Here is a 15,277-nt window from a genome sequence, read left to right as displayed (position 1 = left end):
TAAGGGGTGGGGATGGTGTGGCCCAGCTGCATGATCACCCAGGGAGCCCACCTGACCCACGGGAGCTAGTTATGTACGACCTTCACGCACTGTTTACTGAAGGCCGCTCCTCCGTCAGGCCTCTGATGCTTGCCTTGCCGGCAGCAGGCATTCCTGGGTGCTGCATTAGGTGGTGGGACTTGAGAAGAGGGCTGTATTCTTCCTACTTTACGCAGAAGTACTATGAGCATAAAACTTTCAAGTCCCACGGGAAAAACTCCCTTCAAAATTCAGCATCGGGGGAAGCGTGTGTTTATGATAGTGAGAAATGTCCTTCTGTGTTTATAATATTGAGGAACAACCAACCATCACCTCTCCCTTTCCTCCTTGGCTGCTCGGAAGGCCAGTGCTAAATTTTAGGCAGCTGTGTTTATCCTTGGAGTCCATATATTTGCATTATTCTTTTTTCTCATCCTGATTTTCTACCTTATTGCTAATTTTCTCTTCCTTCCTTGCCTGAATTCTTGTTGTAAGCTATCCCCCTGGAACTGAGGTTAGGCAGCCAAACAAGATAAACATTGACAAAAAGTCCCCAACAAAGATATCTCTTGGGGTAACATCTTTATACAGTCAATTACCTGCTGTAGAAAGGGATTTTATTTTCCACCAAACCTTGCACAAAAATCAGAAATACCAGGGTTTTACCCCTCTACCCAAATAGCAAAAATAATTACTTTTTTTGGACAATCTACTTACAAAGTTGTTTCCTTCCCGGTAACCAACCAAACACATCAGAGGTATCTTATGTTTAGGTTCAAACCAAATTAACGCGAATTGACTTGAGAAGTTCTGTGACTTCTCCTTCTAAACACGTTTACTGCTATTTCTTCTAAGTCCCATCACTTATCAGCAGTTTGGATTCCAGAAGATATATTCAGACCTTTCAGTATTCAGCTCACCATCCACAAGACTGTTTCTCCTGTTGGTGGCCTGGTACTTAGATGCGCTGTGATTTCTTCCTTCCTCAGGGCAATTAAGAAACAGTTTCAGTTTCATGAGGCGCAAGGGCTTCAGGAAGCATCGTGCCACACGGCCCCTGGAAATGAAACCTGAAATAGAAGGATGATCACAGCAGAGTTATGAGCAAAATAAACATTATGCTTCAGCAAGTCAACTTTCTTAGTTACAACCAGAGTAAAATTCACATTCTCACAAATGCGGTCTCATGCGTTTTTGTGCCCAGTTCTTTCATCTAGTTTCTGAAAACTCCAAATGCAGACACTTCACTATGGGTTGGGCCCTGTCGCCAAGGGAATTTGGGAAAGCAATTGCCTAGAATTTAGGTGCTATAAATAAGGATTTTCTTTTAAGGAAGAAGGGGAGACATGGTTGTATTTTGTGATTGCTTTGCCAAACTCATAACTGACATATTGTAGGTTTTACAAAATCTTACTCACAGGTAATAAGGACAAGAGAAAAAGAACCTCATGCACCATGCGGACCATACGGATTTTAACTGAGTCAACAGGCCTCTCAAGCCGTCCACTGGAATTCGCGACTAGCCCTGACTTGTAGTCAGAAAGTAGGAAAAAGAGAAAGATGAAGGAAAGAGGAGGGAGAGAAAAGAAGAAAAACCAACGACTTCTGCTTCCTTCAAGGGAAAACATTTAGGACAGGGGGAAAAAAATACCCAACTAATTCTAGTGTATTGTTAATAAGAAAATCAACTGAGCACAATTAAAAATGAAAAAAGCATTTGGTCATATTATTTATTCTTGATACAACACAAATCATGAATGCCTTAGCCCTTGAATAGTCTGTTCTCTGTGCCACGAACAGACATCCCTGACCAAATGGCCTCTCTGATCCTTCTACCACTGGCAGCGTGTGGGACACTGGCCACTAGAAAGCTCCGCCCAGCACAGTCCCTTGAGGACTTTCCAGGAAGCACAGCCAGGCACGGAGAGCCTCAACTTCCACATGTTCTTCCTAGTGCCCCTTTCCACGTTCACCCTCCTCCATGTTTACCAAAGCAAGCTGCACCTCACCTCACCCATCCCAAATCTTACAATGGCGCCTTGTCCCAGAACGTGAAAAGAAAGGGATGTCTGAAATATCGGTGTGGATCTGAGAAAACAAACGGTTTCTAAAGACCGGGTGACACATGCAGGCAGGGCCGTTTCATTCTTTCTTTCAGTAAAATTGAAAGAGGGTCTTATAGATTTGTCAATGAACAGATCTCTAAACGTGATTCAAGATTACTATGGGTATTTCAGCATACAACTTGGAAGGAGGTCCAAAATCTGAGTGGTGATGCCATAATGAAATTCCTTTCACGCCCAGGGTTTATGTGGCCCAGGTTTCTCAGTACTTTCATCTATAAAAAGCAAAAACTGGGACTTCCCTAGTGGCGCAGTGGATAAGACTCTGCGCTCCCAATTCATGGGGCCTGGGTTCAATCCCTCATCAGGGAACTAAATCCCACATGCATGCTGCAACTAAGGAGCCCACAAGCTGCAACTAAGGAGCCCGCCTGCCACAACTAAGGAGCCCACATGCCACAACTAAGGAGCCCACCTGCTGCAACTAAGGCCCAGTGCAACCAAATAGATAAATATTTTTTTAAAAAAAGAAAAAACAAAGGATTACCATTGACATTGGACATTGAAAAGGTAAAATTTAGCTCGGCCAGTAAAAACCTGCCCTGCCATCCCTCAGACTGGAATTAGAGACACAGATACAGCCAGCTGCAAAGCTAGTAAGAAACACAATTTTTTTCCCCCAGGACAAGCTGCACAATATCATAACAACTCCCTTCTTTGAGCGACCACTGCTTTGTTACTCACTGAGTAGGAATTTTGTCCTCTAAAATCATACATTACCAGTATGATGGCAGTAAAGAATGAAATATCCTCTGTGTCTGGAGGACCTAAGCCACTTTGCCTCTGAGAAGCAGCCTTACTTCCAACCCAGGTGCAGAGCTCCAGGTAAGGGGTGTCTGGGACCAGGGTTCCACATCTACCTTCAAGGAAACAGGACCTTGTGGCCACTTTGCAGCCAGAGCAGATCTGACCCCTCTCCACACCCACAGCCCTGCTAGTTGCTGAGTCTATCAAAAACTGCTTCATTTAAACTTCACCTAAACTCAACCCTCCTTCCAAATCCTATAATAACTCCATCTTTTCCTTTGTTTGGGGACATGCCCCACGGCTCCTCTGGGGTCTTGCTCACTGCAGTGCGTCAGGAAGCCTGATCTTCTCAGAATACAGGTTTGTTTCCTGTGACCACAGGCCAACTGGGCTACAACAACATGAACTCTGTCTCCTTCTAACAATACGTAATACTCAGCCGTGGATACCCGAACTAATTCAAAAAACTCATGCCCCATGCATCTATTAAGAGATGCATTTCCCATAGTTTTACTTTTATGGAATTATTCATCAAAATGTATCATTTGTTGTTTTCAACAACTTAGTACTATAAATTACTGCAGGGATAATTCCATCTACAAGAATTTTTCAATGGAACAATTTTTAAGTTTTAAAGAACTTGAAAATAGTTAAGTAACTCATATATTTTACAGCAGAATAGGATAGTCAACAAAAGATTTTCAAGCATAAAAATACATTAGTATAAATTTCTACAGTAGAAGTCGGATGGGAATGCAAGTTCAAAGAGAAAAAGAAAAAATGTGAAGGTTCTCATTGTTAAAAAGGGCTTGTATATTTATTCTGTAAATGGATGATGTGGGTATCAAGTAGTTGTGACATTTGGATTTGACTGGATACATTTAAATGGCAGTTTAGGATAATGGCAGTTTTATTTTTAAATGTCGGTATTTTATTTCCAGTAATTCGGAATCACATCTTTTTCAATGATTTTGATAAATTTTAGATGTCAAGTTTAAAAATGTAAATGGGGTACAAGAACAAAGGTGTTTGAAGACCCCTGTTCTAGCAGCCTGGTGCCTTTCCCCTCATCCCTCCCATTGTAGGATAACCAAGACCACAGTGCTTCGCCCAGAATATGTTCATGCCACTTTTATTGGTTAATGTAATGATCCAATTTAATTAAAAATTTAATTAATGCAAAAATATAGCTATTAAAAGAGGGTTATTTCTAGGAAAATTAGCCAAATGCTTTGGAAAGACATAACAAGTTATTAAAAATAATTCTGTCAAATTAGACGTAGGTGGAAAAGATGAGGCGGATTGCTTCACAAGTTTTTTTTTGTATGTTCTTTCTCCACTTAAAAAAAGAAAAAACAGGGAATTCCCTGGTGATCCAGTGGTTAGGACTCTGTGCTTTCACTGCCGAGGGCGTGGGTTCAACCCCTGGTTGGGGAACTAAGTTCCTGCAAGCCTCGCAGCGTGGCCCCCCAAAACACAAACAAACAGAAAAATATCTAAACCAGGACTTGTATTCCAGTGTTTTCTAAGATTTCCTGATGATAAGAATCACCTAGGTCACTTGTTAAATATACAAATAAACAGCCCTCTTGCCCTGAATATTCTGACTCAGGAAGTCCAGACTGGGGCCTTGGGATCTGATTTTCTTGGTTATCTGTTTTGTTTTATAAAATAAAGGCTGAGGTGATTTTTCTCTTCAGGGAAATTTGAGGAACACCGGGAGGATTATGCATGTGATTTATGCAAGAAAGGTGAGCTCCAATCAGTGGGTTCCTACTCAAAGAAAAGGCCTTTGGCTCTACCAGAAAAAAAAAGGCAAATGAATGCACATTTATGCTTTAAATGAAAATGAAATACTTATGTGTCCTTTTTTTTATTATATTCTTGCTTTAAATGACTTTGGTTAACAGACCACAGGGCCCCTTTGCATGGACTAACAGGGCACCTACCCCCTACCCTGATAATCCAGCCTGGGAGAGCACTGGCCTTCCCTATCAAATGTGATCAACTGTAAATTAAAAGAACTAACCTCTTTATACTCTTGAGGAGTAAATACATAAATAGGACAAGCTATAAAACCATCTTCTAGCTAAGAATTCCTGAGACTTCTAAACTCCACCTGCAGTGAGCTTCCTCTGGGTGCACTTCCCCAGCACAGGTCACTTCCTCACCGTACTGACTCCTCTACCTCTCCTGGAGCTCCTACCCGCTCCTTCCTCTCCAACCATGCTGGCCTCCCTGCTGTCCCTCAAACCTCCCAGGCTTGCTTTCCCCTTGGGGCCTTTGCTCCAGGTGGTCCCGGCATCTGGAAAGCTCTTAGCCCACGTATCTCTTTAGCTAACTCCTTCCCCTCCTCCAAGTCTGCTCAGATCTCTTCTCAGTGAGGCTCGCCCCAACTGCCCACTGAATCCTGCGACCCACCTGCTCCGCCCAACTCTACCTTTGCTTTTCCCACAGCCTAATCCCCACTTCTCATAGGCCACAGAATTTGCACATTTATTATCCTTATTGTGTACTATTTGCCACTAGAATGCCATCTTCACATGGTAGGGTTTGTGTACTGTTTACTAATATATCCTATCCCAAGCACCCAGAGCAGTGCCTAGTACATAGTAGGTACTAAATAAACATTTATGGGCTTTGACTAAATTCCAAAGTTTAGAGAAATGCAAAGATGAGTAACAGGTTGTCACAGGGCGTGGAAGGCCCAGGGTGCTTGGAAAGCCCTGCACACCAGTGTCTCTCGGGAACACAAATCCCAATTCTGCCTCAACAAATGCACGCAGACCCTTACTCGCCAAGGACCTCTGGAATTGAGTAACAGCCGAAACCTTGAAGCCTAAATCTGAAAATGCCTAGTGTAATGGTTTTTCAGAAATCGTCTTAAGACAACCATCTGGGACAGGGAAAAAACAAAACAAAACTGGAACTAATTAACACCTTGAAAATATTAATACATTTCAGAGGGAGGTAAATTCTACACGACTTAGTCTCTAAATTAGAATTGGGGCAAAGAATCCAAACAACTTGTACAAGGTCGAAGGAGTCTTGTGAGATGCAAGTTTAAAACAGAGGCAGCATTCCCACTACCTATTTAGATAACGAAGAAAATCAGGTTAAAAGGAGGTATCATTCCAATTTTCATTTTTCTTATTAACCTAGAGCAGGGGTTGGCAATTTGCTTTCTGTAAAGAGCCAGAGAGTAAATATTTTCATCTTTGCAGGCCGGACAGTCTCTGCTGCAACTCCTCACTTCCGCTGTTTAAGTACGAAAGCAGCCACAGGCAATACAGGACCATGTGGCGGTGGCTGGGTTCCAATAAAACTTTATTTACAAACAACACGGTGGGTGCATTTGACCTACAGGCAGCAGTTTGCTGACCCCTTGACCTAACTGAAGTTCAGCCAACATCTGTTACACATGAGATGTGAGAAATTTCTGCCTTTGTTGAGCCGCATGTTTAAACAAGCCTCTTAATCACTCTGGGCTTGGTTCCCCATTTGAAAAACTGAGTAGGATGAGAAGCTGATCACCCACGTCTCTTCTAAATGTCAGCGCTGATGACGCCTAGATAAAAGCATCGCTGGCTTCACTGGTCAGTTATACTCATCTGGGAAAATTCCCAGACTTAGTGGTACAGAGTCTCGGCTCCCAAAGAAGCCCACAAGCATCTGTTCTCGTGGTTCTTGCGGTCGGTGCTGTCCAAATCCGATCAAAGTCTCTGACTAGCAAGTAGCCTGTTTGTCTAAACAGAGACACGGCAGGTTTTCAGGACGTGAAGCTGAAGAGTTCTGGTTGAAGAAGAGTAGCAGCTGAAGCAGGTCTGCGGCTTTAGGAGGCCCAACTTATGAAGTGATATCATTAGTACATGCCAAGAATCTCTTCTTAACTTGCACGGAAAACCACCAAGTTCCATTTCCTTTCACGTCAAGACTAACACGATGGATGCCCGGTCCTTGCTGGTCAGTCCTGAGCGTGAAAGGCAGAGGCCGACTCTTATCTTGGGTTGTGGAAACACTCGAGTTTTATTTTCTTCTTTTTCCCTATCTGCATTTTACTTTTCTACAATGATGTGTACTTTTCTGTACAGTTATTAGAGATGAGCTGGAGATCAAATGACTGAAAATAAGCCACATTAGAAGAAAAATAGAATTTGGGGATGAACGGCATTTCCTGCTTCAGAAAATTTACCCTGTCCCCACATGGGAGTGTTCTGATGCTCTTTCAAGCAGACAAGAGGCTTGGGTTACCTGGCTGCGGTTACTTTTAATGATGCTAAGTAGCCCAGGTGCTACACGTAAGTGCCACAATGTACCAATATTTTAGTGGATAAGGTAGAAGACAATAACTTTTTTAACAGAACAACTTTATTGAGATATAATTCACATACAATCCACTCATTTAAAAGGTATAATTTAACAGGTTTTTTTGTATATTCACAGAACTGTACAACCATCACCACAAGCAACTTTAGAACATTTTCATCATCCCAAAGTAAACCTGTACCCATTAGCAGTTAGTTACTCCCCATTCCTCCCTACCCCAACCCTAGACAACCACTAATCTACCTTCCGTCTCTGCTGATTTGCCTATTCCGGGTATTTCGTACAAAACAGAATCATACAATATTTGATCTTGTGTGCCTGGCTTCTTTCCCTAAATATAATGTTTTCAAGCGTCATCCATGTTGTAGCATGTATCAGTACTTCATTCTTTTTGTGGCTGAATAACGTTCCATTGTATAGATGACAAGTTTTGTTTATCCATTCATCAGTTAAAGGACATGTGGGTTGTTTCCATTTTTTATTATGATCAATGCGACTATAAACATTCGTGTACACATTTTTGTGTAGACATATATTTTCATTTCTCTTGACTACATACCTAGGAGTAGAATTGCTGGGTTATATGTTAACTGTGTATGTAATCTTTTGAGGAACCACCATACTGTTTTCCAAAGCAGCTGAATCATTTTACATTCCCACCAGCGGTGTATGAGGGGTCCAGTTTCTTCACCAACACTTGTGATTCTCCATTTTAAAAATTATAGCCATGCTAGTGGTTAAGTGGTACCTGGTTGTGGTTTTAGTTTGCATTTCCCTAATGATTAATGATGCTCAGCATCTTTCCAGTGTGCTTATTGACCATGTATATATATATTTGGAGAAGTGTCTATTCAGATCTTTGGCCCACTTTTTAATTGGGTTATTTGTCTTTTCATTATTGAGTTGTGAGAGTTCTTTATATATTCTGGATACCAGTTCCTTTAAAATGTTAGACTTGCCAATATTTTCTCCCATTCTGTGGATTGCCTTTTTCATTTTAGTGGTGGTGTCCATTGAAGCACAGAAGCTTTAACTTTGATGAAGTTCAATTTATCCATTTTTCTTATGCTACTTGTGCTTTTGATGTCATATCAAGGAGGCTTTGACTAACCTAAGGCCTCAAAGATTTACTCCTATATTTTCTTTTAAGAAATTTATAGTTTTAGCTCTTGCATTTAGGTCTGTGATCCACTTTTGTTTATGGTGTAATTAAGGGGTCCAATTTCATTCTTTTGCAGGTGGCTATCCAGCTGTTCCAGCGCCATTTGTTAAGAAGATTATTCTTTCCCTTACTGATTTGTTTTCACACCCTTTTCAAAAATCAGTTGACTATAAACATGAGGTTTATTTTCTGGACTCTCTTCAGCTGTGTCCTTCCATATACTTAGGTCTTCTGTATTTCTTCCAGCAGCATTCTGTCATTTTCAGAGTATAAGTTTCACATAGAAGGCAATGTTTTAAAAGGTGCCTTCCTAGTTCCCACCACTTATACACAAATGAAGAACTATGGTCTAAGCACATAGGCTGTAGCTGATTAAAAAGACCTGGAGAAGTCTAGGAAGAAAGCCAGCTCACTCACCTGAAGAGGATTATATTTAAGTGTTTCCACACTGTCTGGGACACAATTTTATCCCAATGAAAAAGAGCATTGGTTCTCATCCTGGCTGCACATTAGAATCACCTAGAAAGCTTATATAAGTCATGGGGCTCAGGCTACACCTCACACCAATTACACCAGAATCTCCTGAGTCATCATCAGATTTTTAAAACCTGAGGTAAAAACCACTGACTAAAGTAATGACAAGAAGCTTCAGTGACGTTTTCTTTTATTTATTCATATTTATTTATTAGTTTATAGTCTACCTTATTCTGGAAAGGAATTAAACAGACTGACAAGAATATATAAACTACATTAAAAATGAAGAGAGAAAAGCAGGGGTGAAAAAAAGCAAAACAAAGGTGAAGACATAAAATGGAACCTAGAATGAGACTACAAATGAATACTGCGATAATCTACACTTTCCACACAAATTTGGGAAACAGTATCAGTATGATAATATGGCCACAAGTACAAATATTCTTGACAGTAAGACCAAAGAGGAATTTTCCCAGGGGGCCCCACGGTGAGAACAGTGCATGATGGAGTTCTGCATGGGTATCTCCTGGGCTTACGTGCTGAGTCTTCAGCTGACCTACCTCTAAATGCCATTACTAAATCTAGCTTAAAAATACAAATAAAAGTAAAGTCTAAAGAATCAAGGAAGAACTTTCAAAATGTGAAAAACAAAAGCCCTATGGCAAACTTCCTGTAAAAAGACACAGCTACCTTCATCTAGGTTTGATACTTTGTTTTCTTCCATCAAAGCAACTATAGGCCAAATAAGAAAACACAAACTCCGTGTTTTTAAATTAGAATAGTAAGTAAAATCTGCTTGGATGACCACGTCCAAACCTGCTCAACAGCGTGCATTCCCACCTTGGTAGTCCCGGTACCTGAATCTGTTCGCTGCTGGGGTGACTTCCATGTTAAATTCAGCCACTGGTACCCCCCGGGCAGACACCTGGGGGGCAAACATGGCGGCGGGGTAGACCACTGAGGAAGTTCCCACCTACAGAGCAAACAAACGGAAACGGACAAATGACCACACTATGGAGAAGAAACAGCTTTTCAGAAAACCTATCAGAAACTTGGGCCAGTTTGTGGTGGCAGGTGTGAGGACAGCTAAGCTGGATGGGATAAACGGAGAGCGTCTGAGGGACAAACAGGGAGGCAGGAGGCACCCCTCTGGCTGATCCCTAGAATTCGGGAAGGACACGCGCTACGAAGAGAAGAGCTGCGCACGTGGAGAGGATGGCAAGGAAATGACTCGATCGTCACCCAAAGGGGGTTAGTTTTAGTTTTGCTTCTGCTCTTTGAAGAGGTGCAAATAATCCATGTTCCTTTTAAGTTAGAAAATTCAAAGAGAAACACATACATGTCATTCCTAACCCTACTTCTACCAAGATTATCACTGGTCACATTTTGATGCATATTCTTTCAGGTTTTTCTCTACCAATATATATTTATAAACATTCTTTACAAGAGCAGGGAGACCAGGCCAAGTTTTACGAGCCAGCTTTCCTTGCTTAACCGTCTATCAAGCACATTGATACCAGATTCAACAGTGGGATGCGCTCAAGAAATACCAGCTGAGTGAACACGCACCCACGAGAGGCCGCGTCTGCTTTTAGAGATGTGTTAGGAGAATCTGAAATGTGCATGCCCTTTGTCCCATTAATTCCACTTCTAGGAAACCTGCCCTCAGGAAATACCTTGAAGAGCATGCTAAGAGTTACATCTAAGGACGTTCATCACAGCACTGTTTAAAATATCAAAATCTGAAACAGCCTAAGTGTCCGACAGTGGAGGATTGGTTAACTATGTCCTTTTATATCCATACAACGGAACACCACGCAGCCAGTTAAAAGATGATGTGGATTTGGACGTACTGACATGAAATAGGCTAAGTGAACTGCTATGTGAATAAAGCAGCTTCCAAGCAGAACACATAGTATGAACCCACTTTTGAATTTGAATATGTCTACATCTGCATAAGAAAAGGTCTAGACCAGGGTGGGTAAACTTTGTGTAAAGGGCCAGACAGTAAATTTTTTAGGCTTTGCAGGCCATGCAGTCTCTGTCACAAATACTTAACTCTACTATTATAGTGTGACAGCAGCCATAGGCAGTACATAGAAGAAAGGGTATGGCTATGCTCCAATACAGCTCTGTTCACAAGATAATGTACATTATCATCGTTTGCTCCCCTCTGGTCTAGAAGAGATCACACCAAAATGCTAACAGTGACTATTTTTGGATGGTGGAATTACCGGTGATCTCTAATTTCTTCTTTATAATTTTATACTTTTTTGTATTTTCTCAAATTTAATATCGAGCATGTGTTACTTTCAAAATCAGAACCAATAACATGCTCTTTTCATTATTTCTCTTCCAGGGGGGAAAGGCTTTGAGAAGCCCAAGACATGGTCTTCCATAGTTTCATATTTTGAGATCGTATCTTATTCACTGTTTCTTAGTTTTTCTGTAGGGCACCCCCAGACTCTCAACACACCCTTAAGAAAAGGAAGGAAGGAGGGAGGAGGGGGAGAGAGGGAGAAGGGGGGAAGAGGGAGGAAGGAAAGGAGGGGGAGGCAGGGGTAGGCAACACCCACCCCCGCCCCCCCGCCTGGTGTTTCCGAGCACCCCGAGGATCAGGGAAGGGCGTGACCTACCACCAGACACAAGTCACAGAGGGCCAGCTCCCTGTCAACCTCCTCCAGGACGGCAGGGTCCAGGTTTTCTCCAAACCACACCACGTGAGGTCGCAGCAGGCCCCCGCATGCTGCCCCGTCACACCTGGAAGAGTGTCATCCTTAAGCCAACCCCGAGACCTGCTCTCACGAAGGCCTGCCCAAGTGCATCAGGGGCAGCCAGGAGCTGCACCAGGTCCCGTCTGTCCGGGTGGGTCACTCTGAGCCTTCCTAGCCCCCATCCCTTCCCTCCAGCCCACATGAGCTTGCCCTGAAGGTGTAGCTTTACCTGCCCTTATAAAGTTTCTATCTTGTCTGGATGCACTGGGTTGACGTGCTGGTGAATGCGTTTCAGCCAGCCTCGATGTCCTCTTTCTAAACAGCTGTCTCTTTCCCAGTTGCTTCCTCACAGTCAGGGGCACGGTCGTGCTCACGGTCAGTCAGGCCCAGGAGGAATGTACTGGGCTGAGGTTTGCCTCTAACATGTCAACGGCTTGCTAATTTCATCAGTGACCTCCTTCTTTCTTCTCTCAGATTCACCTCTCTCTTGCCCTGTCTCTAGCCAAGTTCTCCAGTGTCAATTCCTAAAAATCTCTCATCTTTCATTCGCTACTACCCCAGGTCATCTTATAATTACCTTCTAAAATAATCTCCCCCAAACACCATTTTCATCATATTAACCTCCTACTCAAGATTCTTTTAGATCAAAACTTTCAGATCAAAACTTCGGAATTTAGTAATGAAAACGTATTCTTTTAGAGCGAAACTTTGAATTTAGTAATGGAAACCCTTATTAAGAAAAATGAGGGCTTCCCTGGTGGCGCAGTGGTTGAGAATCTGCCTGCCAATGCAGAGGACACGGGTTCGAGCCCTGGTCTGGGAAGATCCCACATGCCACGGAGCAACTAGGCCTGTAAGCCACAACTACTGAGCCTGCGCGTCTGGAGCCTGTGCTCCGCAACAACAGCGGCCGTGACAGTGAGAGGCCCGCGCACCGCGATGAAGAGTGGCCCCCGCTCGCCGCAACTGGAGAAAGCCCTCGCACAGAAACGAAGACCCAACACAGCCAAAAGTAAATAAATAAATAAATAAATCTAAAAAAAAAAGAAAAATGAAAAAGGTTAAGTCAACCAGGGAAATACTAACATAATCACTTTTTAGAGAGTAACAATGTGCTTTCACATATTCAGTGCTCTGATTAGTCCTGCAGTAAAGGGAACATACTTTAACTTTGTTCAATCTAGTGTTTCCATATTTATTTGAGCACATGACATCTTTTTTTCAAGTAATGCCTATAACATCACATGGATCTAGTGTTCTCAGAAACACTTTTGGAAGCGCTATTTTAATGTCTAGTTTTGAAAAACTGACATAAAAGTTTTTTGTTGTTGTTAATCTACAAAAATTCTATTTGGTCCTACAACTTCACCTTTGCGAGACCTCTTTCTGCCTCCGTAACCCTGGATTAGTAACTTTGATGACGAGGAGGAGGATGGAGAGGATAGCCACTGAGGCTTACTGACCAGTTAGTTCCGGGATGCCAGCCGCTATGCTTCACATACACTGACTGGTAAGCGTCTACAACATAACAGCTGCTGAAACTTTCCAGACCTGAAATGATCCCGCCATAACACAGAGGAGAAAGGGACGGGACAGAAGCACTTCTCTTAAGCCTGGCTTGGTTCACCTTTTGTCCTTTCGCCCTTGGCCTCATAGATCAGGGTTGGGTTCGGCATTTGCACGTTTAAGAGGCATCTCACCAAATGAACTTAGATTTTGACCCCTAATTTTCTTTTTTTTTGCAATCTGGAACACCAAATACAGATCAAAGATTTTTACCCACCGGGGAAGTTTCTCCACTGGGATTCTGGCATCTTGAGTTTCAGGTTCTGGAGCCCTGAAGTAAATAATATCAGAAAAGAAAGAACGTCACTGGTGTAATCAAAGAACAATGAAATAAGATAACCCAATAAGACTGTCTCTTTGCCTGGCAGAATATGGTACAAAACTCCTAATGAATACACACTGACTTAGAAGGGTACCAGGAGGATGGATACCAAACAATTGATTACCACTGGTTCTACCTCAGGAGAGGGAATTTGTATGTGGGGGGCGGGTGGAGTAGCTGTTGTGCTAAGGAGAGTTTCATGATTTGCACGGTATACGTCATCCTAGTTGGAATCATCTGCAATGACATTATGTTAATAAGTTACGTGTATAATTTATACTGATTTAAAATAGCCAGGTAGAATTTTTCTCAATATTCTGAGTCTACTCTTAATTTTTTGCCCTAATTATAATAATAGTAAATGTTCATCATAGAAATGTTGGAAAATTCAGAAAGATATAAAGAAGAAATCAAAATTGCCCATAATCCTACCACTCCTGTTAATATTTTGTTGTATTTTCTTCTGGACTTTTATCTATATACAGATACATCAACATGGTGTGTTTGTGTGTGTGTGTGTGTGTGTGTGTGTGTGTGTGTGTGTTTACGAAGTTGGGATCATACTGTATAGAGTTAGATTCTGTTGTTTTCACTTAACATTGTAAATTGTGAGCAAAATACTTCTTTTATCATATAGCTGTACTGTACCCAGTTTTATTGCTCATAAATATCCATGGGAATCTTAGATGAATGTTCAATTTCTTCGCATTTATATTCAACTTAGACAAAACGACATACGTCTATTCTGTAGTGCAGTATAATTACCCTTTTCCTGATAAAGCTGGACAAATTGGACTCTTGTAGTTCTCAGCCACAACTCCACAAGAGGTACATCGAGTTTTAAATAAGCTACCTGAAAAACGAAAGTTAAACAAGACTGGAATTTAGTATAATCAGGAGCAACTGTCTCCACGTCTAAAAGGGCACGAACTAATTTAGTTTTTATACATCGTTTTAACAAATGGGCCTACCCCAGGTATCACAGGAAACATAAAGGCATGCAGTACTATTGAACAAGCCAGAACATCTGCCCTCCTGGACTGCATAATCTGTAGGAGAGAGAGGCAGATGAAATAACTTACTGCATGACTGAGGAGCTCTCTGATTACCCTGATGTTCAGGTGGAACTGAAGTAGTCAATTGGGTAGAAGAAGCCAATCTAAACCTAAGGGCAGGATTCACTAAGTATATGACTGATAAAGGCTCAGTAGCTTGGGATGCGTTTTACAGAATCTTAATTTTGACTTAGTAAAGCTTGAATCTTTTCTACAAAAGCAGCTCAATAAATAATCAACTAACAAACGAAGAAAATAACTGTTAAAACTAGCAATGACTTATTGACCTTAACCAATAAAAGGTGATCTCCATTCACTAACCAGTCACCCCATGCCCAGTTTGAGCACGTCACACTGCAGTGGACACACACTGTTCCATTCTGTCCAGGATTCCTTCTTTGGGGAGCCACCTCTCCTCTGTCCCATGCCAAGCTGACGGAGCTGTCAGTCACATCCCCAAATACAAGCTAGGGCACGAGTTCCAGACTGGTCCAATCGTAGCAGCCTATCCTTCTAGCAGTAGTGTTTGGTCAAAAGGGAGGTATGTGATCCAAGCAAGGCCATCCAGAGACTTATTTTCTGAGGAGACAGCTAAACTAGAGGGAGCCTGGAGCCCCACTGGGTCACTGCTTCTGGAAATTCCACAATTTGAAATGCGTTTCTTGGGACTGAACTTTTGTAGACTATTAAATGCCCTTGGGAAGAAATTCCTGCATACCCATTTATGCTCTTTTATGAATGAATTGATTAGATTTTCGGTGAGAGCAAAA

General features: G+C 42.0%; 1 protein-coding gene across 10 annotated transcripts in view; it reads right to left on the bottom strand.

Annotated features, from left to right (window-relative positions):
* Nucleotides 1–583: 583 nt before the first annotated feature.
* The window catches only part of SIRT5 (sirtuin 5), a 28,841-nt gene continuing 14,147 nt past the window's right edge, over nucleotides 584–15,277 (bottom strand). For 9 of the 10 annotated variants that reach the window (XM_082415236.1, XM_082415238.1, XM_082415240.1 and 6 more), the window contains 5 exons: nucleotides 14,218–14,305; nucleotides 13,348–13,401; nucleotides 11,487–11,610; nucleotides 9,691–9,823; nucleotides 584–1,088 (listed from right to left, as the gene is read on the bottom strand). In XM_082415236.1, coding sequence (XP_082271362.1) covers nucleotides 886–1,088; nucleotides 9,691–9,823; nucleotides 11,487–11,610; nucleotides 13,348–13,401; nucleotides 14,218–14,305 — 602 coding nt within the window. In that variant the 3' untranslated portion in view covers nucleotides 584–885. The remainder of the gene's footprint in view (nucleotides 1,089–9,690; nucleotides 9,824–11,486; nucleotides 11,611–13,347; nucleotides 13,402–14,217; nucleotides 14,306–15,277) is intronic. The other variant, XM_082415237.1, reaches the window with a different exon arrangement.

This window comes from Balaenoptera physalus, assembly GCF_965194825.1.
Source record: "Balaenoptera physalus genome assembly, chromosome: 11".
NCBI lineage: Eukaryota > Metazoa > Chordata > Mammalia > Artiodactyla > Balaenopteridae > Balaenoptera > Balaenoptera physalus.
The sequence above is the reverse complement of the archived record's forward strand: the minus strand, read 5'-3'. Positions and strand labels throughout refer to the sequence as shown.